Raw genomic sequence first — 27,732 nt, forward strand, 5'->3', positions numbered from 1 at the left:
AGACTGTAAGAGCCTCAACACAGCTTTCAATATTCTTTTATTATTGTCATACAGGATGGAAAAGTATTGATGTGTACATATTTATGGACATTTATCAACGTGTTTAGTCAGGTTTTCTCTACTATAATTGTCGCAAAATTGTCGCAACTGCGACTACGCGATTTTTCGTGCGACATTTTGACTGGAAAGCGAGAAAAGCAAGTTTTCCAAAAATTAACTACGTAGTAATAATTTTAAAATGGACTACGGGTAGTCAGGTATTTATTAACTGCAACAGTCGCAACTGCGCAAAAAAAAGTTGCAACAGCGTTAAAAATTGACTAAATTTACTCCAGCTCAAACATGGAGCAGAAAAAGCTACTACCAAAGTAAAAAAGGAAAAATTGCTTACGTGAAAGAAAATTATCAACAGGCTGAAACCAGTTGATAAATAAGTCACACATAAGCAAAAAAAAAGTAAGGAAAGAATTACTAAAAAAAAGAATACATAAGCAAACATTGATAAATGTCCCTCATTGTGTGCATAATGATGTATGTGGTGAGAAAACATTGTAGAAGATTTGCTTAAAGAAGTTACGATTATTTAAAAAAAAAAATAATAAATAAATAAATAAATAAAAAAGTTTAAAAAAATAATTTTTCCAGAAACAGAACCCCTTGTGTGCTATTGCAGATCAGTCCAAGTCAAATCAAATGGCTGAGCTACAAACAATACAATAAATAGCCCACTGAAAAAAGTGGCACTGATTTTGGAGGAAAAAAAAAATCCTTTTTCTAATCTCAGACAAACATTACTTGTGTCCCCAACAATATAGGGTAATGTTTAGATCTAGTTGTCTTAAAAAACTGCAGTTGCTATTTCTTCATTTTAGAATGCTCATTTATATTGTTTAACATAAAATTGATGAAACAACCAGAGGACCACAGGATCCTCCACATGGCCAAAGCTCTGGGGTGATTCACAGATCACCTTTCAAGGTAGAACAATTGCAGCAGGAAAAAGCAATCTAGCACTATCAATGGCTGGGGTTCAGTATACACCTTCCAGAGCGGAAACATCTTTTGCTGGAGACCGTACTCTTAGCCACTTGTATGGAGATGCTCTATTTATAAATACTGTCCATTTTACATGTAGATAAAGTGGAAGAATGGCACTCACCAATGTGGCAATACTTATAAGGCTTTATTCATCTTTAGTACATACAGACATGATGCGGGATGCTGGTCTGTCTGTGCGTAGCTCCCCACTGTATGCACTAAAGATGAATAAAAGTCTTATGCATATTCCTGCATCGGGTGAGTGCCATTCTTTCACTTATCCTTAGCTACACCGTTTAAGGTAGCCATACACATAAGATATCTGTTGGCTAAATGCAAATTTGGTTAAGACCCATTGCTCCAAATATCTAGAAAAACATGAATATTTGGTCGAGAGAGGGAGAATAAGTCACTGCCAGACACCTGGTGACAGCCATCTCCCTGAGAATTAAACATAGTTGATCTTTCTCTCCTCTGAAATCATCGGTCGGCTAAGGCTTTCACACACATAGGATGGTTTGTTCGTCCTACAGGAAACAGCAGGTTTAGCTGACCAATGTTTAATGTATATGGGGAACTTTGGAACCTATTCCGGATATGTTATTTGTCTGTAATAATAAATACAAATAAAAGTGTTGAGATAGTTCAAGAAATCCCAGTCCAACATTGTAACTTTTATGTGAAAGTCACCACTGTTTAGAATTCATTGTAAAGTGTAGCACTTCTGACCTAGCTTCTTTAAAATAATTTTAAATTTACTACAATGTGAATATATGATTCCTTCTTTTTCAATACTTCCTTTCGTACTGTGGATTTATCTGATCCTACGGCAGCTTCAATTTAATCCTTCACAAGCAAATTATTTCTTGCTTTGTATTTCCAGAACACATATTAAATTGCTCTTTCACAAACAATATACACAGTATTTGTCTGGTGGACTGGGGCATGTGATTCTTACAGCTTAGTGTATTGTATGCAATGTGATTATTTTACACTGGCTTATTTAGCATTTTTTTGTTGTTGTTGTGTTTAGTTTTTGTTATTTTTATTGTTAAATTGCTCGTAGTATGTATCCATTATTATTTCTACAATTAGTCTGCTAATCCCTAATGAGCAACAAGCATTGATGAAACTTCCTCACAAAAGAGAACAAACAATAAAAGTTATTATATTAATCACCAAACAATAGTGTGACATAGATGTCTATTCAATTTCAAGCTGCACAATGATATATGATACCTGCCAAATGTCTGAATGCCACAATGAAATGGAATACTTTGCTTATCAATATGTGGTCTGGGAAATACTACTTAAATTTCACAGCCATTGATATAAACCAATGTATCACAATGACATTGTATGATATGTTTGTCTGCTTATAAAATGTTTGATTAGAGACATATATGATTGAAAGGAGTAAATCTATAACACTTAAAGGGGTTCTCCGATGCTTACACAACTTTTCCCCTATCCAAAGGATAGGGGATAAGATGCTTGATCGCGGGAGTCCCGCCGCTGGGGACCCCCATGATCTTGCACGCGGCACCCCGTTTGTAATCAGTCCACGGAGCGTGTTCGCTCCGGGTCTGATTACAGGCGACCACCGGGCCGACAGCGTGTGACATCATGCCTCCGCCCCCGTGTGACGTCACGCTCCGCCCCTCAATGCAAGCCTACGGGAGGGGGCGTGACAGCCTGTTATCAGACCCGGAGCGAACGCGCTCCGGGGACTGATTACAAACGAGGTGCCGCCTGCAAGATCACGGGGGTCCCCAGCGGTGGGACTCCCGCGATCAGGCATCTTATCCCCTATCCTTTGGATAGGGGAAAAGATGTGTAAGCACCAGAGAACCCCTTTAACTAACATTCAGGCAAGCTTTGGCATTTTTTTTTTTTTTTGGTGTGAAGAATGTTTACTTTATGTTTAAAACTTTTATATATATTTTTTTTTTTGCAACTGTAGTTCATTCAAAGTTTTTTAGTTTTTTTGCGCCCCTTAAAAAAATTACCAGGCTTTAAGGAATGGCAGTAGAAAGAAAACCCTATACTTACCCCTCCCCTTCCCCACAACGGAAGTTTTCTGATACAATATATGTCCCTGTACAATCAGCACAGGGTTATGCAGCCAATCACTGGCCTCCGTGCTTACATGCCTTTGTTCTTGCATGAGAATGTTGAGGCTAATGATTGGCTGCAATGCTCTGGGCTGAGTGTATAGGGCCATTGTCAAGAAACTTCCATTGGGCACTCTAGAGAAATGCCGGTGGTAGATCAGAAGCAAGCAGATGATTCAGCATAGTTGTCTTTTTACCCACTATTCCTTGTTACCTTGTATTTTTAAAGGGCCAATAAGTCTTAAAGGAGTTGTCTAGCTTATGTCTTCACATAGCTGATAACAAGCAATGTCACTGCTAGAAATCATCTTGCAGTAAGCTAATGCAATAGACTTCACTCTTTGAAATCAACAAATCTCCTATTAAAAAGCTGCTCTTTCATAATTCTCATAATGGTTGCCTGCTTTGGCTAATACATGAGGGGTTCATAACATGCAAAGTTCACAGACAATATTCTGTGATACTCTGCATGCTTCTTCCCACTCAGTGGAGAACAGGTTGTAAAATGAACAACTGATGTAAAAATGTTAAAATGTATGTCATGGTGTCGTGGTACTTTAAAAAAAAAAAGTAACAAATGTGAAAAATCCCCTCCCCAATAAAAATGTAAATCGTCAGTTTTTTCCCATTTTACCCCACAAAAAACATAAAAAAAAATGAATAAACATATTTGGCATTGCCGTGTGCATAAAAGTCTGAACTATCAAAATATATTGTTAATTATCCCACACGGTGAACAACGTAACTGTAAAATAAATTTAAAAAAGTCAAAAATTGCTGCTTTTTTGTCACATTTTATTCCAAAAAAATTTATAAAAAATTTATAAAAAGTAAAACCTAAGCAAAAGTGGTAGCAATAAACACTACAGATCACGGCGCAAAAAAATGAGCCCTCATACCGCGCTGTATACGGAAAAATTATAAAGTTATAGGTGGTCAAAATAGGGCAATTTCAAATATACACATTTTAGTTTGAGATTTTTTTAAGCGGTACAATTATAGAAAAGCATATAACATGGGTATAATTTTAATCCTGTTGACCAGCAAAATAAAGAAAACATTTCATTTTTACCGTAAAGTGAACATTGTGAGAACAAAACCTTCCAAAATTTGCTAAATTGCGCTTTTCTTTAAAATTTTCCCACATAAATATTTTTTTGGGTTGCGCCGTACATTTTATGTTAAAATAAGTGATGTCATTACAAAGTAAAATTGTTGATGCAAAAAACATGCCCTAATATGGGTCTGTGAATGGAAATATAAAAGAGTTATGATTTTTAGAAGGCGAGGAGGAAAAAATGAAAATGAAAAAATAAAATTGGCCTGATCCTTGATGCCAAAATGGGCCTGGTCCTTAAGGGGTTAAAGTGGGTTATCTTAAAGACATAACCATTGTGTATACTTCCAATGAGTTCCTGTTCTGGTAGGCTTGAACCATCCATGTGAATGGTTACTATGTAATAATACCAGTGATATCAGAAGGCACATGTTCTCTCTGATGAGACAACCCGTTTAAGGGTTAGGCCACAAACTAATAAAGGATGACTTTTATAAGAATAGATAACCAGAAGAGACAAGCCGACCTGTCAAAATGTAACTTTCCAATTCTACTATACACAGACTTATTCACAAAATTTCCTGCAAAAGTTTCAAGTGTAGTGTGAACTGTATGTCCCAAAAACTTTCAGATCTAACAACAGATTTCATTTTTTGCACTGCAACAAATAAAATATACAAAAAGTCTGTAGTTATACCCTGGTAAAATCTACATATAACTCATTGACATTGATATTGGGTCTTATAACAAGTGAAATGTTTATAAACATAGCCACGAAGTCCATATGAACAACTCACATTGTTCTTGAAATATACAATAAACAGTGCAGTATGGACCCCCACACTTTTCAGATAACAAACCAGGACACTCAAATGCCCTGAAATTCCTTCATGAATAAAATTCACTTCCACTTAAAAACCACATGATGTAAAACATTTATAAGGAATGATTGCTAACAGCCTGCTAATACTGGTATGTCAGGGATACGAACTATAGGGAAGTAAGCAAGATTTCCGAATATAGGGCATCACTCAGCTGGGTGACCACCATTGTTGCATTATTTAATAGGAATTGTATTGTATGTCAGGGTATAAATAACCCAAGATTAGACTGATGTATTGTTAATTCATAGTTGCTAACACAAAATGCAAAAAATAAAAATAAAGTTTATAGGACATGAAGTCATCTACGTGAGACAAACCTAAATGTTAAATAAAAGTAAATAATTTCTTATTCTTCATGAACTTGTCATTCTTATAAGATTCTGTCCTTTTAAAGATAGGCATTTTTTATGATAAATTCTCTTTAAAGGTTGGACTTCTGTCAAGTATGAAAAATGCATTGATGCATTTGTGCAAGATGGACACATCTAATACATATTAAGTAACCAAAATACCTTTCCTCATCTACTAAAAAATGAATTCAAAGGAATTTAATATTTTGAGCATAGACATTGTGGATTTCTTGCCAATATAATTGGGGAAAGGTCTCAGTCTTAATACTCTTGGCAGAACTTGCCAAGCGATGACCTTGGGGTTCAAATGTTAGCTGTATCTATACTGTTTTAGAAGCTATTGCATTAGATCAATGTGCTCGAGTATTTATTAAAGTCATGATGAAAGCTAATCCATGAAATAGAGATTTAATATTTCACTGGAACTCAAATTGCTGCAGGAATCATTGCAGGTTAAACTAATAAGCCCTTAGGTTTCAATACTTTAAATGGAGGCAAATATAGCCTCAAGTGAAGTGAAAAATGTTTTATAGTCCAGCGGCTGATACATTTATACTCAATACACCCCCCGAAAAAATAAATAATAAATTACAATTGTGACATTTAGATAAGGGTTGGAAAGCTTCAATAAGACCCAAAACTAGTAAAAAATCATGTTTATGCTGTTAAAGGGGTTATTCAGGAATCAAAAAACAAGGCTAATTTCTTTCAAAGACCCTGTCTGTCTCCAGGTTGGGTGTGGCTCTGCAGCTCAGTTCTATTGAAGTGAAGGGGAGCCAAGTTGTAATAATACACCCAACCTGGAGAGAGATAGGGAGCAGTCTTTGAAAAAAAAATAGGTCTGTTTTTCGATCCCTGGATAACCCCTTTAAGCCATACCCTTTTATCAGGAACAGTCATTTAGAGTTTTCCACCCTTCCTTGACAAAAGGCCCAGATTTATAATTTTTAAGTTTATTTTTTCCCTATTTGGATTTAGTTTGTTTATAAATTGTAGCACATCGATAAAAAGTGATTTAAACAAATCATTAACAGAATAATTATAAGACAATACATTTTCCCTACCTAGACAATTTTGTTGGATATTTCTGACCACTTCAACTCTGATGCAGCAATTTTTTTTGCACATCTATATGAGAGCTTGTTGTTTGCGGGAATAATAATAATTTGTAATGACATCACTCATTTTATCACAAAGTATACAGGAAAACAAAAAAAATTGAGGGGTGAAATTGAAAGAAAAACATGACATTATGCAAATTTAGGCTGGTTTGTTTCTTCGCAGTGCACCTTATGGTAAAAATGGCATGTAGGTCCATACGATTACAATGACACCGAATTTGCATAGGTTCTGTTTCATTTTACTAGTTAAAAAAATAACTTTTTGTTAGAAGATGAGTATGCTTAAAATTTTACAACTCACTTTTTATAAAAAAAAAAAAATGTTGGCTGTACCAAAGAAAAGGACAGATTTATTATGGGTCCTGCACCAGAGCAGCAAATATGTCTAAAATGAGGACAGATTAATAACCCCCCCCCCCCCCCCCCCCCACTGTATGAGCTGCCTATTAGTATTTTACATAAAAAAGAGTACAAAAAGTTACGTTTAATTTAAAGCACAACACAGGTATGAAAGATGAAGCGCTCGGCCCAGCTCCCGTGATAATCCTACCAGCAGGTGTGTGATGCCCAGAGGCACTGGAATCCATGTAAACTTCAATAGGTTGCTCAATCAAGAGATAAATGTTAAACATGCATGAAAAGAATGATGATGGCACTCACCATAGGATGAAGAAACGGTTATGCTTTATTCATGGCACTGGCAGACTACAGAATGGGGAAGAGGGATGCTGTGAGCGTGATAGCTATTTCGGGCACCAGGTGCCCTCCTGGTCTGAAGAAGTGTACCTGGTGCAGGAAATAGCTATCATGCTCATGGCAACCCTCTTCCCCATTCTGTAGTCTGCTGGTGCCACGAATAAAGCATAACCGTTTCTTTATCCTATGGTGAGTGCCATCATCATTCTTTTCATTCATGTTTTAATTTAAAGGACTCTTCACTACCAGTGGTTCTGGTCACATGATAATACATATTTATTGCTATCTTTAGTATTAGGGGATAAAGTTGTTCCCACATTGCATTGGTAATCAAAACACTTAGCATAGATTCACAGTGTGTTTGGTCAATAACTCTTTTTTTCCTATAAAAAAGTATAGAACAACAAACATTTTTTAATGGGAATAAACAGGAACACAGGAACAGGCACACAGCTGCATACCCTCAAGGTATAAAGTTTCAAGGAAAGAAAAGGAGAAGTTTAAGCTATGCCACAGAAGGTGATTCCTGGTTACCATTTAAACAGCCAATAAAGACCAAAGGTGCCAGCTGGCTAAGGCCCCATTTAAGACAAGGGGTGTTCTATTATATTTATAACACAGACTTTTGCATTGAGTTTAAAAAAATAAATTTTCAACACTTGCTGTATCACATTCATATATCCGGGATCATAATATAATCATATACTCCACATTTAATTTTATTTCAGCTTAAATGCTTAGCAAATAAGTATACTACTGTTTAGCGTAGGATCTTAATGCAAACACTAATGGCACCCATACATCTTAAGGAACCTTTCATGTACAATAATTCCCTAATTGTAAAGCCAGAGGAAAAACGTTAAATTATGGATGGGAGCCAAGTAAATTGGGCCATTATTTATCAATAAAATATTTAGAGTAGTTGGTTACCGCTTCAATTTCTGAAATAAGAGATTGCATTTCAAGTGCAAACAATGTAAGCTGGATGGCCCTGATATTCTGTGCTGTCAGGGGTGATGCAAATGTTTACACTAAAATAAAGAAAAAGCATTATTTGAACACCGAAGATGGGGAATTGAATGACCCACCTGCATTTCTTGTTCACAATGATAAAGTGACAATTTAAATATTTATGTGCCAAAGTAATTGTGGATTTTTAGAAAGGCAAGGCTGTATCTACCCTTGTATTTGAAATATTTATTTTGTATTTTACCTATGCACTTGACCTCTAGCTCTCACTGATAAACAATGGATGAATTGCGCCGTACACAAGGAATTTACCTATTGATGTTCTTAACAGAATGCTACATTCTTGGCATTCTCAGCAGAAGCCTAGAATGTAAATTTATTTCCAACTACAGAATAGTATTTTCCTAATCGGAGAGATGAAACTTTTCTTGTGTTTTTATATCTAATAATTCATCAAGTTATTTTTCTTTCTTTTATATTTTGCTTAACCCCTTAATTTTGACCTTAAGGACACAGCCGTTTTTTGCAAATCTGACCTCGGTCATTTTAAGCATTAATAACTCTGAGATGCTTTAACTATTGATTTTGATTCCGAGAATGTTTTTTCGTGACATATTCTACTTTACGTTAGTGGTAAATTTTCAGCAATACTTGCATCATTTGTTGGTGAAAAATAAAAAAATGTCATGAAAAATGTGAAAATGTTGCATTTTTTTTTACTTTGAAACTCTCTGCTTGTAAGGAAAATGGACATACCAAACAAATTATACATTAGTTCACACATACAATATGTCTACTTTATGTTGGCATCATAAAGCTGACATGTTTTTATTTTTTGAAGACATTAAAGGGTTTCAAAGTTTAGCAGCAATTTTCCATGAAAATTTCAAAAACTTAATTTTTTTCAGTAAACAGTTCAGTTTGAAGTGGATTTGAGAGACCTTTCTGTGAGAAATACCCCATAAATTACCCCATTATATCAACTACACCCCTCAAAGTATTCAAAATGACATTCAGAAAGTGTGTTAACCCTTTAGGTATTTCACAGGAAAAGCAGCAACATGAAGGAGAGAATTCAAAATCTTACATTTTTACACTAACATGTTTTTGTAGACCCATTTTTTGAATTTTTACAAGGGGTAAAAGGAGAAAAAGCCCCCCCCCCCCCCCAAAATTTGTAACCCAACTCCTCTCGAGTAAGGAAATACCTCATATGTGGATGTAAAGTGTTCTGTGGATGCAGTAGAGGGCTCAGAAAGGAAGGAGAGGAAGGAGCAACAATGGGATTTTGGAGAGCAAATTTTGCTGAAATGGCTTTTGGGGGGTATGTTGCATTTAGGAAGCCCCCATGGTGCCAGAACAGAAAAAAAAAAAAAAATAAATAAACACATGGCATACTATTTTGGAAACTACACCCCTCAAGGAATGTAACAAAGGACACAGTGAGCCTTAACACCCCACAGGTGTTTGATGACTTTTTGTAGCGGGAGGTGTGAATGGAAAAAAAAATTCCACTAAAATGCATTTTTTCCCCCAAATTTACAATTTTTACTAGGAGTAATAGGAGAAAATGCCCCCCAAAATTTGTAACCCATTGTGGAAATACCTCATGTGTGGATGTAAAGCAAACAGCGGGTGCACTATAATGCGCAGAAGAGAAGGAGCCAAATTTGGCTTTTGAAAAGGAAATTTTGCTGAAATGGCTTTTGGGGGGCATGTCGTATTTAGGAAGCCCCTATGGTGCCAGAAAAGCAAAAAAGAAAACTAAAAACACATGGCATACTATTTTGGAAACTACACCCCTAAAGGCACGTAACAAGGGGTACAGTGAGCCATAACACCCCACAGATGTTTGACATATTTTCACTAGTTGGGCGTGAAAATAAAAATTTTGATATTTTTCACTGAAATGCTGGTGTTACCCCATAGTTTGTATTTTTACAAGGGGTAATAGGAGAGAAAGCTCCCAAAATTTGTAACCCTATTTCTTTGGAAATACCCCATATATGGATGTAAACTGCTCTGCGGGCACACTACAGGGCTCAGAAGAGAAGGAGCACCATTGGGCTTTTGGAAAGAGAATTTGGTTGGAATAGAAGTTGGGGGCCATATGCGTTTACAAAGCCCCCATGGTGCCAGAACAGTGGACCCCTCCACATGTGACCCCATTTTGGAAACTACACCCCTCACACAATTTAATAAGGGGTGCAGTGAGAATTTACACCCCCCCAAGCATTTGACAGATCGCTGGAATTATTCAATTTCACGGACCACTGTTCCAAAAATCTGTCAGACAGCTGTGGGGTGTAAATGCTCACTGCACCCCTTATTACATTTCGTGAGGGGTGTAGTTTCCAAAATGGGGTCACATGTGGGGGGGGGGTCCACTGCTCTGGCAGCATGGGGGCTTTGTAAACGAACATGGCCTTCAATTCCAGCCAAATTCTCTCTCCAAAAGCACAATGGCGCTCCTTCTCTTCTGAGCCCCGTAGTGCGCCCGCACAGCACTTTCATACAGATTTGGGGTATTTCCTTACTCAGAAGAAATGAGGTTACAAATTTTTTACTATTACCCCGGGCGAAGATGAAAACTTTGGGGTAACACCAGCATTTTTGTGAAAAAAAATCTAATTTTTCATTTTCATGTCCAAATGAAACGAAAATTAGTCAAACACATGTGGAGTGTTAAGGCTCTCTATAACCTTTGTTATGTTCCATGAGGGGTGTTGTTTCCAAAATGGGGGTCACATGTGGGTGTTTTTTTTTTTTTCCGTTTATGTCAGAACCGCTGTAAAATGAGCCACCCCTGTGCAAGTCACCAATTTAGGCCTCAAATGTACATGGTGCGCTCTCACTTGAGCCCTGTTGTGTGCCCGCAGAGCACTTCACATCCACATATGGAGTATTTCCGTACTCAGGAGAAATTGTGGTACAAAATTTGGGGGTCTTGTTTTCCTTTTTTCTCTTGTGAAAATGAAAAGTATGGGGCAACACCAGCATGTTAGTATAAAAATGTTTCCTTTTCATAAGGGGTAAAAGGAGGAAGAGCCTCACAAAATTTGTAACACAATTTCTCCCGAGTATGGAAATACCCCTTTCGTGGCCCTAAACTGTTGCCAAGAAATATGACAGCTCCGAGGTGAGAGAGTGCCATGCACATTTGAGGCATAAATTAGGGATTTGCATAGGGGTGGAAACGGATTCAAGCATTACACTTGCCTCCACCGCCAAAAATACCCTACGCCAGCGTTTCCCAAACAAGGTGCCCCAGCTTTTGCAAAACTCCCAGCATGCCTGAACAGTCAATGGCAGTCCGGCAATGCCGGGAGTTGTTGTTTTGTAACAGCTGAAGGCTCTGTTTTGGAAACGCTGCCATACGGAAAGTTTTTCATTTTTATTGGGGGGGGGGGGAATTGTGTAAGGGTGTATATGTAGTGTTTTACTTTTTATTTTTTGGTAGTGTAGTGTAGTTAGTGTTTTTAGGGTACATTTACAAGGGTGGGGGTTTGCAGTGAGTTTCCTGCTGGGAGTTTGAGTTGCGATGGAAATTTGCCACAGCTCAAACTTGCATTGGGAAGCAGGGTACATTCACATTGGGTGTTTATGGGCGCAAACTCGATCTGTTGCAAAACTACAACTCTAAACATCAAGTAGTTTGTAGTTTGGCTACAGCTGGAGGCACACTGGTGGGAAAACACTGAATTAGGTAACAGACTAACTTAGTGTTTACCCACCAGTGTGCCTCCAGCTGTTGCAAAACTACAACTCTCAGCATCTACTGACATTTGCTGCCAGGCATGTTGGGAGTTGTAGTTTTGCAACATCTGGAGGGCCACAAATTAGAGTCCGTTGCACAGTGAATTCTAAACTGTGTCTCTCTAGGTCTTGCAAAACTACAAATCACAGCATGCCCAGACGGCAAATGGCTGTCTGGGCATGCTGGGAGTTGTAGTTTTGCAACAGCTGAAGGAACACAACTACAACTTCCAGCATGCCCAGACAGCCGTTTGCATCCGGGCATGCTGGGAATTGTAGTTTTACAATATGTGGAGGACCACAGTTTGGAGACCAGTACACAGGGATTGGCTGTCTGGGAATGCTGGGAGTTGTAGTTTTGCAATATCTGGAGGACCACAGTTTAGAAACCACTACACAGGGATTGGCTGTCTGGGCATGCTGGAAGTTGTAGTTTTGCAACATCTGGAAGACCACAGTTTAGAAACCACTACACAGTGGTTTCCACCACTGTGTAGTGGTTTCTAAACTGTGGTCCTCCAGATGTTGCAAAACTACAACTCCCAGCATGCCCATACTGTCTGGACATGCTGGGAGTTGTAGTTTTGCAACTTGTAAGGGGCTGGGCACATCGTGGACGCCGCTGCCGGGCCTCCGGACGCCCGCAGCTCACGTCGATAACGCTGCGCACCCGCTGATCATGCCACACACCCGCTGTTCCTGCATGGGTGTCGGGCGGGACTTTAGCTAATTAACCAGATCAGTGCCCGAGAGCGCGCATTTAATGAACGCCGTATATAAATATGATGTTCTGCGTGAAGAGGTTAAAAAATATTAATTACAAGCAATAGTAAATTGATAACATAATTTTTAAATAAAGTTTACCAATTTAATAAATCAATATAATAACAGATTTGTGCATATATCATCAATTTACTGATAAGGAAATATCTTCAAAGCTATGTATTGCTATTTGGAGGCCAGTTGTGCTATCTATATATATATATATATCAAATTGTGTGTATTTATGTATGTATTTGTGTGTGTGTCTGTATGTTCCAGCATCACGTCCAAACGACTAAAGACATTAACATGAAACTTGGCACACATGTTACTTATATGTCAACAACAAACATAGGATAGGTAACATAACCCGTACACACCCCCATTTGCTGGAGTCAGGGTTTTTGTTTAAAGTCCCATACAAGTCTATGGGAAATATATGTTACTGCATAACTTCCAAACGGCTGGAGATATTTCGATAATACTTGGTCAAATGTTACTTATATGTCCACTTAAAATATAGGATAGTTAATTTAACCCTTAACTACCCCCATTTGTGAGGTTCAGGGTTTTTGTTTAAAGTCCCATGCAAATCTATGGGAAATGTATGTTCCCATATAATTTTCGTACGGCAGGAGATATTTCAATAATACCTGGTACACATATTACTTATATGTGAAATAAAAATATATGATAGTTAAATTAACCCTTACCTACACCCTTACATAAAACATGGGTTTTTGTTTCCTGTCCCATGCAAGTATTTGGGACTTACAGTACCTTATTCCACAAGCTCCGCTCTGCATCTCCTGGTGAATGTGTCAGTCCGACTTGCAAGCCACACCCCATCTCACAAAGACACAAACCCATTGTTAAGCCCCACCCCTTTTATTCTCTACCCTTTTTGTGCATTGATCTGGCTTGCAAATCTCGCCCAGTCCCTCAAAGCCACATCCCCTTCAATTTTCAGCTTACAATATCTTCATCACAAATCAGTCCCACCTGAGGGACAGGATATGAGGATGGGACATAAGCACGGGATATGAATATGAGGACAACATATGAGGATGGGATATGAGGTTGGTATATGAGGATGGGACAGGACATGAGGTGGGGATATGAGGACAGGATATGAGGTTGGGATATGAGGACAGGATATGAGGACAGGATAGGAGGTTGAGATAGGAGTGTAGGATATGAGGACGAGATATGAGGACAGGATATGAGGATGGGATATGAGGATGGGATATGAGGTCGAGATGTGAGGACGGGATATGAGGATGGGATAACAGGTCGGGATATGGGGACGGGATATGGGAATGAGATATGAGGTCGGGATATGAGGAGGGGATATGAGGTCGAGATAGGAGGACGGGATAGGAGGACAGGATATGAGGATGAGGATGGGATATGAAGACGGGATATGAGGTTGAGATATGAGAAAGGGATATGAGGACGGGATATGAGGTTGGGATATGGGGATGGGATATGGGGACGGGGTCGGGTTATGATGACGGGATATGAGGTAAGGATATGAGGTCAAGATATGAGGATGGGATATGAGGTCGAGATATTAGATCGAGATATTAGGAGGGGATATGAGGACAGGATAGGAGGTCGGGATAGGAGATCGGGATATGAGGACGGAATATAAGGGTGAGATATGAGGATGGGATAGGAGGTGGGGATATGAGGTTGAGATATGAGGACGGGATATGGGGATGGGTTATTGGGTTGGGACATGACAACAATATATGAGTATGGGATATGAACTCAAAAGCTTCCTCCTTTGTTGATTTTCCTCCCCAACAAGGATTAGGGAATAAAAGCTGGTACATATACAGTATATAAAGTTATGAAAGAACACATCTGTACACTCAGGGGCTGAGGCAGCATGGAGAACATTACACAGTAGTACAGCACTGGTGTAAGACAAAAGCAAAATATCTGTGCGTTTGTGTCTCTCTCACACTTTGTAGCTGCTCCCATCTCATCATCTCCCTCTCCTTCTTATTGACCTTTATAGACTGCAACATTAAAAGATCCTTATGTCCATCTAAAACCTGTCTCATGTCTTTCTCTCTTAAGATGGGGTATAGCAGTAAATTGAGAGTAAATTATTGGGACTGACAGTAGGTGGTAAGAGAAGAGAAGGATAGTAAGTGGTAATAGGCATTTTTCTGTAATAAAATATTCTATAAGGCCTCCTTTTATAAGGACTGCTGAAATGACAGGGATTCTTTAAAGGGGTACTCCCCTAGATAAAAACAATATTTTAATTCAGCTGGTGCCAGAAAGTTAAACAGATTTGTAAATAACTTCTATTTAAAAATCTTAATCCTTCCAGTACTTATCAGCTTCTATATGCTCCCCTCGAAACTCTTTTATGTTTGAATTTCCTTTAAAGGGAAAACATTGTATTGTAGATACTATTGCACATTCTCCGTGAACTTTTCCAAGGTCATTCTACATGGAGGGGTGAGGATGAACTGTAAATGGTGGTGGATCCAGTGTTATGTGTCTATTGGTGGGTGTCACAGTATCCTTGTCTGTTCTAATAAAAAAGGTATTTCTGGGACACGATCTGTACAGGAACTCTCACATTTAGCCCTAGAGAATATATAGTTAAATTAAAAATTAGAAATAAATATCACATCTTTTTCTTTTTTTTTTATGTATGTACCAAAGGACAAATAATTGATACATATTTCATATGGTCACGGGTTTGAAATATTGTGTTATAATTTTCAGCAGGAGGTTTTCTTCCATTTTTACTGTTCTCCTGCTAATTATATTACAGATAAGATACATTGCTCTGGTTTTTTTCTTGACTTTCTATGTTGCTATTCTTACCTCTTAACTCCATACACCTACTCCAGAAGATTTCTATGGCTCTAACATCTGTTTTTAATAACTTACGCAATATCCTTATCTATTTTCACTGATTTAATTATGGTGTCCTGGTAATATGCACTGATTTAATTATAATAGTTGCTAAATTAAGGTTGGTATAGAGTCTTCCATAGCATTTCAGTGCTGTACATGCCGACTGCAAGCCTTTTATGAAAAGCTTATGATATTTTAAAATACACTACAAAATGATATATGTATTTGTTTTAGTCTTGTATAAAATATTTTAGGATTCTGCAACCAAGATAAATTACTAGCAAAGTAAAATGGAACTGCAAGCGACTTCAGTGTAGAACAGGAATCAACGGCGCTGTGCAGGAGGACTTCAATCACGGGAGACACCAAGTAGCGTGTAAAATCTTTACTGGAGAACCATGCAACGCTTTCACTGCACAAGCGCATCTTCCTTAGGCCTGCCTGTGGAATCTGCGCTTGCGCAGTGAAATGCATTGCATGGTTCTCTAGTAAAGATTTAACATGCTACCTGGTGTCTCCCGTGATTCAAGTCCTGCACAGTGCCGTTGATTCCTATTCTACACTGAAGTTGCTTGCTGTTCCATATCTTTACATAGGAAGGCTTCAGTCAGGCTGAACTTTTACCTTCATCCACACGCTTACCATTGTTGTGTATGCGGGTACACAACCTGCTCCGGTAAGCTGCTTATCTCCTCCCCCCTTTGCCCATACTTTGTAGCTATCCTGCGCCATAGAGCGCCTCTCCTTTCTGTTTTAGTAAAGGAAAATGTGATCCAATATGTCAGTAATTTGTGAAATTTGTGCATAGATATTAAATGAACACTTAAATTTCATTTTTTTTTATCTGATAAGAGGACTGCCAACAAGCAAATCTGACATTTATTGTTTGTAAAAATGTAGCTTTCTCATCCCCTAAAAATGTGTCTAAAGTTTTTACCACTAAAAATCTTACTTCCACTTTACTTGTTGTTCACTGCCTGTTGTTAGGCTCAGTCCATCTCTGGTAGCAGAGCCAGCAAGGTGGACTAAAGGAATTGGGGAGGAGCAATGCTATGACAAGCTACTTATGTTTGATAATATAGCCAGTGCCTCTGCTTCAAGGAGGAGTTACGATTCAAAAGCGTACGAGGGAGCAGAGGAAGGGGAGTTAAATGGTTTGTTATCTCATTAGGCAGCCTGAGGACAATAAGAAAGCATTCAATTCCACCAGGCAACCCCTTTAAGAATGTTGTATAAGTATTTTTACATGCAGAAGAGTTTACTTGAGTATTAACAGTCAAGTGAGCAGGCAGTAGCTTCTGGGATCGTGTGTCTTGAAATTCTAAGCCATCATGTACATGGCAAATGAATGTGTACTTAGCATATACTGAGGTATATAGGGTATTTGTGGATCTATAATATGAAGTCATAGGCACACTGCTTTTTTTTTGCCTCTTGAAGCACCATTTTACCAGGATATTCTGGCCATTCTAGTAGAGAATACCTACAGCATCCAATAAAATGTTTGTTTTAGACTCAATAGGAATGAAACAGAAAAAGAAAACGAAATGCTTCTATATAAGTTTAAGGCCATTTAGAGATAAAGTAGGGCCATAAACACTTCTATAGGTGTATAATTATGGCTCCATCCAATTCAGAGGTTGGGCAGAGCCATCATACTTCCATGTGCATGACTCCTAAATATGAATACAATAACTGTACTTTTTTGAGTTTAATACCATGTGCATAAGCCAAACCAGCCACACAGTCTTTACTGTCAAGTTGAAATACATTAACTCCTTAAGGACGCAGGGTTTTTCTGTTTTTGCATTTTCATTTTTTCCTCATCACCTTCTAAAAAGCATAACCCTTTCAATTTTGCACATAAAATTTGATATAATGGCTTATTTTTTGCACCACCAATTCTTATTTGCAGTGACATTAGTCATTTTACAAAAAAATCCACGGCAAAACGGAAAAAAATTCATTGTGCGACAAAATTTTGTTACTTTTATCGGTACCATTTTTGTATTGATTGAACTTTTTGATTGCCTCTTTGATGGCTTATGTAAAAAGTTACCAAAAATACGCTATTTTAGACTCTGGAATTTTTTTGCGCGTATGCCATTGACCGTGCAGTTTAATTAACCATATATTTTTATAGTTCGGACATTTCCGCACGCAGCGATACCACATATGTTTATTTTTATTTACACAGTTTGATTCAAACTTTTATTAGGGAAGGGGTTAAATGACCTTTGTTAACTTTTTTTTCACTTTTTTTTGCAGTGTTATAGCTCCCATAGGGAGTTAATGCACTGCACACACTGATCTTTTACCCTGATCCCTGCAAAGCCATAGCTTTGCATGGATCAGCAAGATAGGGGCTCGACTGCTCAAGCCTGTAGCTCAGGCTTGGAGCAATCAAACGCCGATCGGACGCGACGGAGCAAAGTAAGGGGGTCTCCGCTCACGTCCTAGCTGATCGAGATATCGCATTTTTATCGCAATGTCCCGATCAGCCCGACTGAGCTGCCGGGAAGCCTTTAATCATCATTTTTAGACGTCTAAAGCGTCTGAAGGGTTAATAGCACGTGGCACAACCCGGTGTGATGTGGGGTCACGATGTGACCCCGTTTTAAACACCGGGACCAGGCGAGGGGCTTACAGGTACGCCCTTCATCCTAAAGGAGTGAATAAAGTAATTTTCATGCTAAGACTCACAATTAAAGAAATATGAATAAACATAAATATCTATTGATACAAGGACCCAAAACGATATTGCACATAATCAATCTACTTTGTTGCCATGTCTTCCATGTTCTCAAAGGTTCTTTGTAACTACAAAGGGTGCAGAAAGTGCAGTTGCACCTGGGCCCTTGGGCCATTAATAAAGCTTTATAGTTGGGGGGCCTGTTACAGATTTTACATTGGGGCTCAGAATCTTTACGTTACACCTCTGTCTATAGTGTTTTCTCTTCTAAATCTTAGAGAAAATACCATCCTCAAAAGAAAAAAAGCTATTTTGTACTGGCCCAACTATAGTTAGCAGTGTAGCCTTGTATACGGCTAATGTATAAAACACACATATTAACCTTTTTCTTCCTAGATGTTTTCTTTAACATTTCTCACACATGCCTTTTACCAAGGGAATTTCCGGCTCTGTTGCTAATTAATTTAAAGCCTCAGACAGGCCGTATACCGCACATTGCTATGCCTTATAAATATTCAAAGGGATGTCAACTCCATGGATCATGTGTTACAAACAATATGGCCAAATCCAGGGCTGTGAAAAGCTGAGAGCATCAAGTGTCATTTCATAACATTCATACTCCCCCCTTGTGAATATTCTTTAAATGCATGTGTTGATAAAGTGATGGAATTCATCCATGAAATACATACTTCTATCTATCAGAGAAAGAAGACACGTGGTTCTAGGATGTACTATACATAACTATATTCTATCAGCACAATAAGGTGGGCATTGCTGTGAAGGAAATCAAAGAATTGCAGACATCAATATTTGGGATTCATATGATCTTAAAGTTAAAGTAAGACATTTGATTCCATTGCAGTACATTTTTATGTTATCTGGTCCTATACATTCTACTGAGTAAAAGGACCATAATGGTAATCCCATCTATGACTCTTATGGCATCTACAGTATTCATATTCAGTTCCACTACTGTATTATTTGCTTTGTTGGAGTTTTTGGGTCCTAGTAGTTTTGTGTTATACCACTGTACTGAATCAGTTATCGTATTTATGATATTAGCACAAATGTAGTGCTTGTGAACTTGTGTAATTCATGTGTGACTGAAATCCTTTTAGCATTTTCAGATAGCTAAGGTTTCTAGCAAAGCAATTATGACAGTAATCTACTTTAACGGTAATGAAAAAACTGAGCACAGCACACGCACGTAGTAACCCCCCCCCCCCACTACACTTAAGGGGGGGGGGGGCTTCCACAGGCATGGCTTTTCAGGCACACACTCTAACACAGATTGTATGGGTCCTATACACAGGCAGATATTTGCAGATGTTAGTGCCAAAGATGATCAGCATTCATTAAAGAAGGCCCAATTATTGAGAGATAACTGCCATGAAAGAATCTGCTGGGTTGTTCATAAGGTGTTTACTACCATTATTATTGACAGCACATCCCCAGACTACAAGGGAAGATGTGCTGGAGAGCAATTATAATTTTTAAGGCCTGTGTTTGCTCATTCTTTGGCTGATCACTGGGCCTTTTAAATGGGGCAATAATCAACCTGTGTAAAAAGGCCTTAAAGGTGCTATCCAGTTCTAAAAAAAACATATCCTCTATCTACAGGTTAGGGGATAAGTGTCTGATCATGCTAGGTCCAACCGCTGGGACCCCCGCAATCCCAGAATGAGGCCCATCTCATCCCAATGAGAGCTCCTGGCCACACCTTCTCAAACCTACTAGTCTCAGCATTGATGAGCAGGCAGGTCAGTAACCAGCTGCAATGGTGTCCAACCTCAGTCATTGATTATATCAGAGATTCATCACTTCCTAAGCATATTTCTCTTTGAAGGTGGTGGGCCAACAACTCAGCAGGTAAAGATGGCCCCATTTGGAAATCAGGGGTTGTCCCTGCAGTCGGACCCTTTTTCCTATCCTGTGGATAGGGTATAAGTTTTTCAAGGATAACCCCTCTAAGGTCTGTTAGGCATTGTAGTTGTGCATTGGGTTGAAAAACACAACATACACTGTGCTGCCCCTTCAGACTGCCACTCCACCACCAAGCTTTATAGTAGTCATGCAATCACTACAAGACCAATGCAATGTACATATGTTTCTATATTTTGCAATTAAAATAGCATCAATTCCAGGACCAGAAACAACTTAAATTGCCCGACGATGGATTTTTGAGCACTGCACTGACTTTTAGATTACTTTTTCAATTTTACACAAACATATTATTTTCATGGTTTTGATTGAATATGACTGCTAGGAATGTACTACTAAGGCTATTACGTTCCTACTACAGTTATTTCGCAAACTAAAAGAAATTTCCATTAACATTGTAAGATGTAAACTAGTTTATCTGCTGTTACACTCCATATATTTCTACTGACCAAAAAAAATAAAAAAAGTAATTTCTGACTGCAAGTAATTTCAATAACTACTGTTTACCCCACATATTACTTTGCAACATATAATTTTAGCAACAGACATTCCTCTCCTATGTTTAATAATATCTGCCCACAACAACAACAAAAATATATCATTACGCAAAATGTTAAGAAAATTCACTTTCCCTGTAGAAGAAATATTAAAAGCTGGATGAGATATTTTATAGAAGGTACGAGAAGTACTAGGGGAAAAAAGCTTGTTCCCTTAATTGTAGGTCTGGGCGAGGTGTAATAACAGTCATTTCTGAGACTATTTTGTAGGTAAAATTAGAAATGGATAATTATCAACACAACGTAGCTGTTTTCTGGAGCAGCAGTTGTACAGTACGGAACAACTGCACATTGCTTGTCAAAGGCTATTCTATTTAAAGGCTACGGCAGAGTACTATTCAGATAAGCCAGCTGGTGACTGTATACATTGACAGCCTACTGAGAAAACTGAACTTCACAGAGTTAAATATATTAGAACGGCTATTAAATCAGACCAGAGCTGCTATTTCTTATCAATAGGAGTCAGGTGATGCAGATATTGTCTGCTATTTCACAGGCAAGAAACAAATACGAATCCATTTAAACCTCAGAGCTACTCTGATGCTGACTAGTAATGCTGTCAGATGATGATTGTATGGTCAAGTTCACACAGCGTAATTTATGATGCCTTTTTTGTTGCCCAGGCCCGGAGTAGTTCCTAGTAAAAATAACTCTTTCTTTTTCAACAATACAAAAACAAAACTGTACTCTGCAAATCAGGCCTTAAAGAGAAACATAAGGTCTTGTGTATATGTGGAATCTGTATAACACTGATTCAGAAAACACTGATAGGCTGCATTCTTACTACATTCACTGCCTACAGCTGCCGAGTCCGGCTGGGAAATTTCAAAACCGGGCGCTCCAGTGTCCCAACCGGACCTGCACAGCTTCTCAATCACTTTAATGAGCTGACCAGAGTCAGATAGTGACTCTGGTTGGCTCATTTTTACCCCGTGGCCGGTTTTGTGACCAGACTTAAAACTATGATATATAACGGTTTTAGATCTGGTCACAAAACCAGATATGGGGCAGAAATGAGCCGACCAGAGTCACTGTCTGACTCCGGTCGGCTCAATATTGTGAACGGGCTTCGGTACCGGTAGGCAGCAAATGTAGGCAGGCAGCAAATGTGATGTAAATGCAGCTTTACCGCATTTCAAAGTGGTCATGCATACGGCCATGTCAAAATAGGGTGGGAAATGCATATAGAGTCAGGAAGACTTCGGTCAGCTCAGTTTTGACCCGTATGCGGTTTTGGACCGGACCTAAAACCGTAGTATACTACGGGTTTTAGGTCCGGTCAGGAAACCGCATACAGATCTCAAGTCTCTGCATACGGGATCCCATGCAGTCTTTTATTGAAATGAATGGAGCACTTGCCGTCTACTAGTAGCCAACACAAGCTCTTCACAGAAAGTCGTGGTCTCATCCTGGAGATTGTGTGGGGTCTGATTGCTGGGATAGGGGATGAGTTCATTTTTGCTGGAGTTCTTCTTTAAAGCCTTCTGTAAATAAGTGGTAACTAAAGTATGACATCAATGCTGTAATTGCCTAGGTTACTCTAATTTTACTGTACTGTTTTTTTTCTTAGCTTTTATTATAGGTAAATTAAAGGGGCTAACACGAATTAGAAAAATAGCTTTTTTTTTTTTTTTTCTTAAAATAGTACCATACATGTCGTCAGCCATATTTTTTATTAATAATATGAATGGGATTTATGCAAATCTATGGAAAAGCAGCAAAACCCACATTGTTTAAAGGGATACTCTGAATGAAAGAAACATGTTTTATAGATTTGAAAATTACTTCTTTAAAAAAATTGCAAATCTTCTATTACTTATCAGCTACTGTATGCGGGGAGTAGCTAAAGGAGTGCAGAGGTGGTGGTCCCACCGGGGACCTGGTGCCTAAGTGGGCCGCAAAGCACATCTGCCCCATAAGAGGTCAGAGCAGATTTTGCATCGGGGCCTAGAAGCCTGACTGTATGCCTGGAGGAAGTTGTGTAGATTTTTGCTGTCTGAACACAGTGCTCTCTGGTGACACCTCTGTCCATGGCAAAAACTGAGCAGGAGTTCCCATAGAAAACCTCTCCTACCATGGACAGTTCCTGACAAGGACAGGGGTGCCAGCAGAGAGCACTGTGGTCAGACTAGAAAGAACTATGCAACTTTCTCTTGAACACACAGCAGATGATAAATACTGGAAGGATTAATTGTTTAAAAAAAAGTATACAGAAGTAATTTACAAATCTGTATAACTTTCTGGCATCAGTTGATTTGATAATTTTGTTCCCTCCAGAGTACCCCTTTAAATGTTGCAATTACAGTTGTTACAATGTTTGCACTGACAACATGTGAACCCTGCCTCAAGGAACTCAGCTGCAATACCAAACAGAAACTGAGGACAAGACTGGCACTGTTTTCGAATGAAAGCACCTATGTTTTTCTAATCCTCGATAACCCCTTTAAGTACACATATATTGAGATTCATTAAATTATATTTACTGGTAAAAGTATCAACATATTTTACAAAATAAAAAAACAAGTCTTTTGGGAATTTTGTGAGGGCACATTTTGATTCTATGTATTTTACTTCTTGTAATTTAACATGATACATTGGCTTAAATGTATTTTTGTAGCTGCTGTAAAGCTCATATTCATATTAACTGTGTTATTGTATTGTATTATTGTTAAATCATTTATGACAATTTATTGTGAAATGTCATATCGCTTTAAAGCAGACAATTTGCATGCTTGTAAATTAATGCAGAGATGATCCTTGGATATCCTAGGTACTAGCTGCCAATAACCTCCCATGACATGACATGTTATGATGGTGTGCCATATGGGATATCTACAAATTGTAAAATATTATTATATTTATAGCGAGATAGCGTTATATATAATACAGCCAATTATTATGACAGATGTGGCAGCATTAGCTGGCCTCACTGTGGAAAGTGAGGAGGTCGAGGTCATGTGACATCTCCGAGACATCGCACATCAGTCCTCTCTAATTGTTCAAACCCAGATTATATTGGGCAGCTAGGATGGCACATTTGTTAAAGGGGTACTCCGCTGCTCAGCGTTTGGAACAAACTGTTCCGAACACTGGAACCGGGTGCTTGTGATGTAATAGCCCCAACACCTCATGACCTCACGCCCTGTTCCCTCAATGCAATTCTATGGGAGGGGGCATGATAGCCGCCATGCCCCCTTCCATAGACTTGCATTGAGGGAGTGGGGCTATGATGTCACGAGCTCCCGGCGCTCCAATGTTCAGAACAGTTTGTTACAAATGCAGAGCAGCGGAGTACCCCTTTAATGTATCCATCTATTTGCATGACAATAGACAAATTTACAAAAGTAGGGATACCGAGAATGGTGCGACTCTGAAAAAAAAACAGACAATAAGAATTTGGTGATATTGTAGTTAGCACCTTTTTGGCTGATGACAGGTCCTCCTTAGAAAATACCTGTCATCTGGAAATACTTCTGACATGTCCTAGCAACATGTGAAAAGTTTTGATCGGCAGGAAAAGAGCCAGGAAAAATCTATGCTGCCGCACACTCCTATCCCTTCTGTGTCACCTAATCGAGACACGCTCATAGGCTTACATTGCGAGTTTGTCTCGAACATGTGACACGGAGTCAGGAGAGTGTGAATGACAATACTGTATTATAGCAGCTCTCTGGCCTGCTCATTACTTCGCGATCTATAACAGCTGAATCCCTTGACATTTTACTTGTTGAACTTTTTCTTTCTTAAAAATGATTAGGAAATATCATTGTATTAAAGGGGTACTACGCCCCCAGACATCTTATCCCCTATCCAAAGGATACGGGATAAGATGTCAGATCACCGGGGTCCCACTGCTGTGGACCCCCGGGATCTCCGCTGCGGCACCCCGCTATCATTACTGCACAGAGCATGCTCGCTCTGTGCGTAATGACTGGCGATACAGGGGCCGAAGCATCCCGCCCCCTTAATGCAAGTCTTTGGAAGGGGGCGTGACGGCCGCCACATCCCCTCCCATAAACTTGTATTGAAGGAGTGGGCCATGACATCACCACAGGGCGGAGCTGTTGCGTAACGATGCTTCGGCCCCTGTATTGCCCATCATTATGCACAGAGCGAGTTTGCTCTGTGCAGTAATGATAGCGGGGTGCCACAGCAGAGATCCCAGGGGTCCCCAGCAGCAGGACCCCCACGATCTGAGATCTTATCCCCTATCCTTTGGATAGGGGATAAGATGCTAGGGGCGGAGTACCCCTTTAATGCGATGAGATTGCATCATTAAACCCACAGTTGGGCCAGAAAGCTTAGTCGTAATATGGGCGCAAAAATGCATCTGTAATATGCTCGTGTGAAAAGAGTGCTGTCAGCTTTGATACTGGTGTGCTCACTCACTAGACTCCGCAACACAGAGCAATGGAGAACATTTCTCATACGCCTATTTGTACATGATCAGAAGTATTTTTTCTTTCTCAACACATTTCAGATTAGTCGGGATTGCATTTAGGACTTCATGGTATTTAACACTGAAACTTCTTCCTTTTGTTAACTAACTTGCAAAGAAAATAATAAAAAAGGTTAACAGCTTAAATTTGCATATCCTAATGCACTGAAAACATATTTGCATGTGAGATCTAAGTACTTTTTAAGTGTAGTAATTTCTGCCAGTGTATGCTGTTACTAATGCTATCTCTGCATGATGTCGTCTCATTTCTGTTCTGCCTCTTTACTACACAGGCCTTTCATATATTCAGTGTGAAGAGTTGTGACATTTACAATGTTAATAATGAAATCGAATGTTTAAAAATCTTGTATTTCGATGCTTAAAACAGTTCATTAAAATCATTTTGTATACAACCAAACATTATTACTAAGATCAATGTTTACACTTAAACCTAGTCTTGAAAAGTGCTTGGTAATGTTCTTCATTTCCTATTACCCTAAATGAGTGTTTAGCATCTGGGAGGTTTTGTTCAATAAGAAAGTTTAAACACTGTGAACACTTTGTGACATTTACCTAAAAAGAGTTAAAATAATTGTTCTTTTATTTTTGCATGGAAAGGCAAATAACCCGATGAACCGATTTGTGTTTTACGGGAAGCAGTAAAATTGTCTGTATTATAGAAACATATATTCAAGATATAAAAGAAGCATAAAATATATATATATATATATATATATATATATATATATATATATATATATATATATATGTTGGCCAATTCTTTACGATAAACTGCATCTTTTTTTTTTTCTTTGGGCCTGTTCTTAGGGATTAGTCTTATCATGCCCAAAAGCCTCAGACCTTAAACATAGTGCAGGAAGGCAGAGCAAGAAGGTCATGAGTAAATAAAAGTTATCTCCTTTAAATATTTCCCCAGGTTCTTTCTGTATTGTAAGATTCTACAGCTGCTACACTGCTGCTAGTCATGTGCTCTTCTTTTGAGTACAGTGGACCCTCAAGTTACAATATTATTTGGTTCCAGGACAACCATTGTATGTTGAAACCATAACTCTATGGAAACCTGGTAATTGGTTCCGGAGACCCAAAATGTCATCCAAAAATAGGAAAAGGTGAGGATAAAATAATAATAATAATAATAATAAGTAGATAACTAGATAAGTCCTAATACAGATAAAGCAAGTCCTTACATATAAAAGTAAGAATGAGCTGCTGGAAGCTGTAAATCACTATCTATGTAGAGGACAGGAGATTATTTGGAGTCCTGTACAGTACACACTGTCCTAAAAAAGTAACATGTAGCCGCCCTCACCAGAATCAGCTATCCCTGGCACATGTAAAGAGTAGTACAGAGCATGTACCTCCCTGTACTGTAGGGGGCGCTACCAGACAGCCAGTCAGTGCATGCCCTTCAGGAATACAGGGGTTTTACCAGTGAAATGGCCATTCCTATTGGTCACTTCTTCTGGGTATTGACACGTTTCGCAGATGTGGACTGTCTGTACATTGTATGTTGAGTTACAACGGTCCAGAAAAGACCATTGTATGTTGAAACTATTGTATTTTGAGGCTATTATAAGTTGAGGGATCACTGTAGAAGCACCAGTGTTAAAGTGTGCTTTATTGTAGGTGCTCAACATGGGGAGAAACATTGACAAGTTAATGTTTGATCAGTCACATGGAGTTATTATGATAACCTCCTATATTCTGCTAGGACATAGCCAAAGCATAGACCATTCTTGACAACAGTACAGCATGGGTGTATCTCCAGCTCTCCCATAGGGATGTACGGACATGTCAACCTCCACTCTGTGTGCAAGGAGAGCCAAGGTGCCCTGCAGGAGGGGGTTGCAGAGGTTGGACTCCCAAATCAGACACTTATCACCTATCCTTTGGATAAGAGATAAGAAGTAAAATATGGGACTACCCTTTTAACAGGTAAATATAGTCTGTTTTCTTAATTTATAATACATGAATTTCCGAATACATAATGTACCATGTAAAACCTAATGTCAAGTGATCCTATATAGTACCGATCCGGATCACTGGCCACAACTGAAGGCAAAGTGCATCAGCCGTGAATTTGCAGGCCAGACAGGGGAGCACTGCAAGATGCTTTCCCCGTTTGGCCTGTCCAGCTGTCAGGTGCCCCAATTGGGTCCCATTCATAGAAATGAGATTAGTTTAATCATGGTTGTCTACTGTGTTAGGAAGAACTGAGCCGGATCAATGGATATATGTGACTGCACCCTTAAGCCCAACAGTTGAGTCCCTTATTCTACCAGCAGCTTCTCCTGGTTATAGGGAGGGTTAAGGAGTGCCAACCACTGCCCTTCCTCTCACTCTCTTCTTCCATCACATGCCAGCATCTGGGATGAAATATCCTGTAGTCCTGAGCGGCATTGGCCATATTCAAATTTGCAATATTTCGCGAATATATAGATATAATAATA

General features: G+C 38.8%; 1 protein-coding gene across 2 annotated transcripts in view; it reads right to left on the reverse strand.

Annotated features, from left to right (window-relative positions):
* PCDH9 (protocadherin 9) overlaps positions 1-27,732 on the reverse strand; it is an 89,681-nt gene that overhangs the window by 23,047 nt on the left and 38,902 nt on the right. The window contains exon 3 of one of the 2 annotated variants that reach the window (XM_056555489.1): positions 22,140-22,304. The exons of the other annotated variant lie outside the window; for it this stretch is intronic. Coding sequence (XP_056411464.1) covers positions 22,158-22,304 — 147 coding nt within the window. The 3' untranslated portion in view covers positions 22,140-22,157. Of the gene's footprint in view, positions 1-22,139; positions 22,305-27,732 lie in introns of those variants that run through there. 2 annotated transcript variants of the gene reach the window in all.

The sequence above is a fragment of the Hyla sarda genome, chromosome 2, assembly GCF_029499605.1.
Source record: "Hyla sarda isolate aHylSar1 chromosome 2, aHylSar1.hap1, whole genome shotgun sequence".
NCBI lineage: Eukaryota > Metazoa > Chordata > Amphibia > Anura > Hylidae > Hyla > Hyla sarda.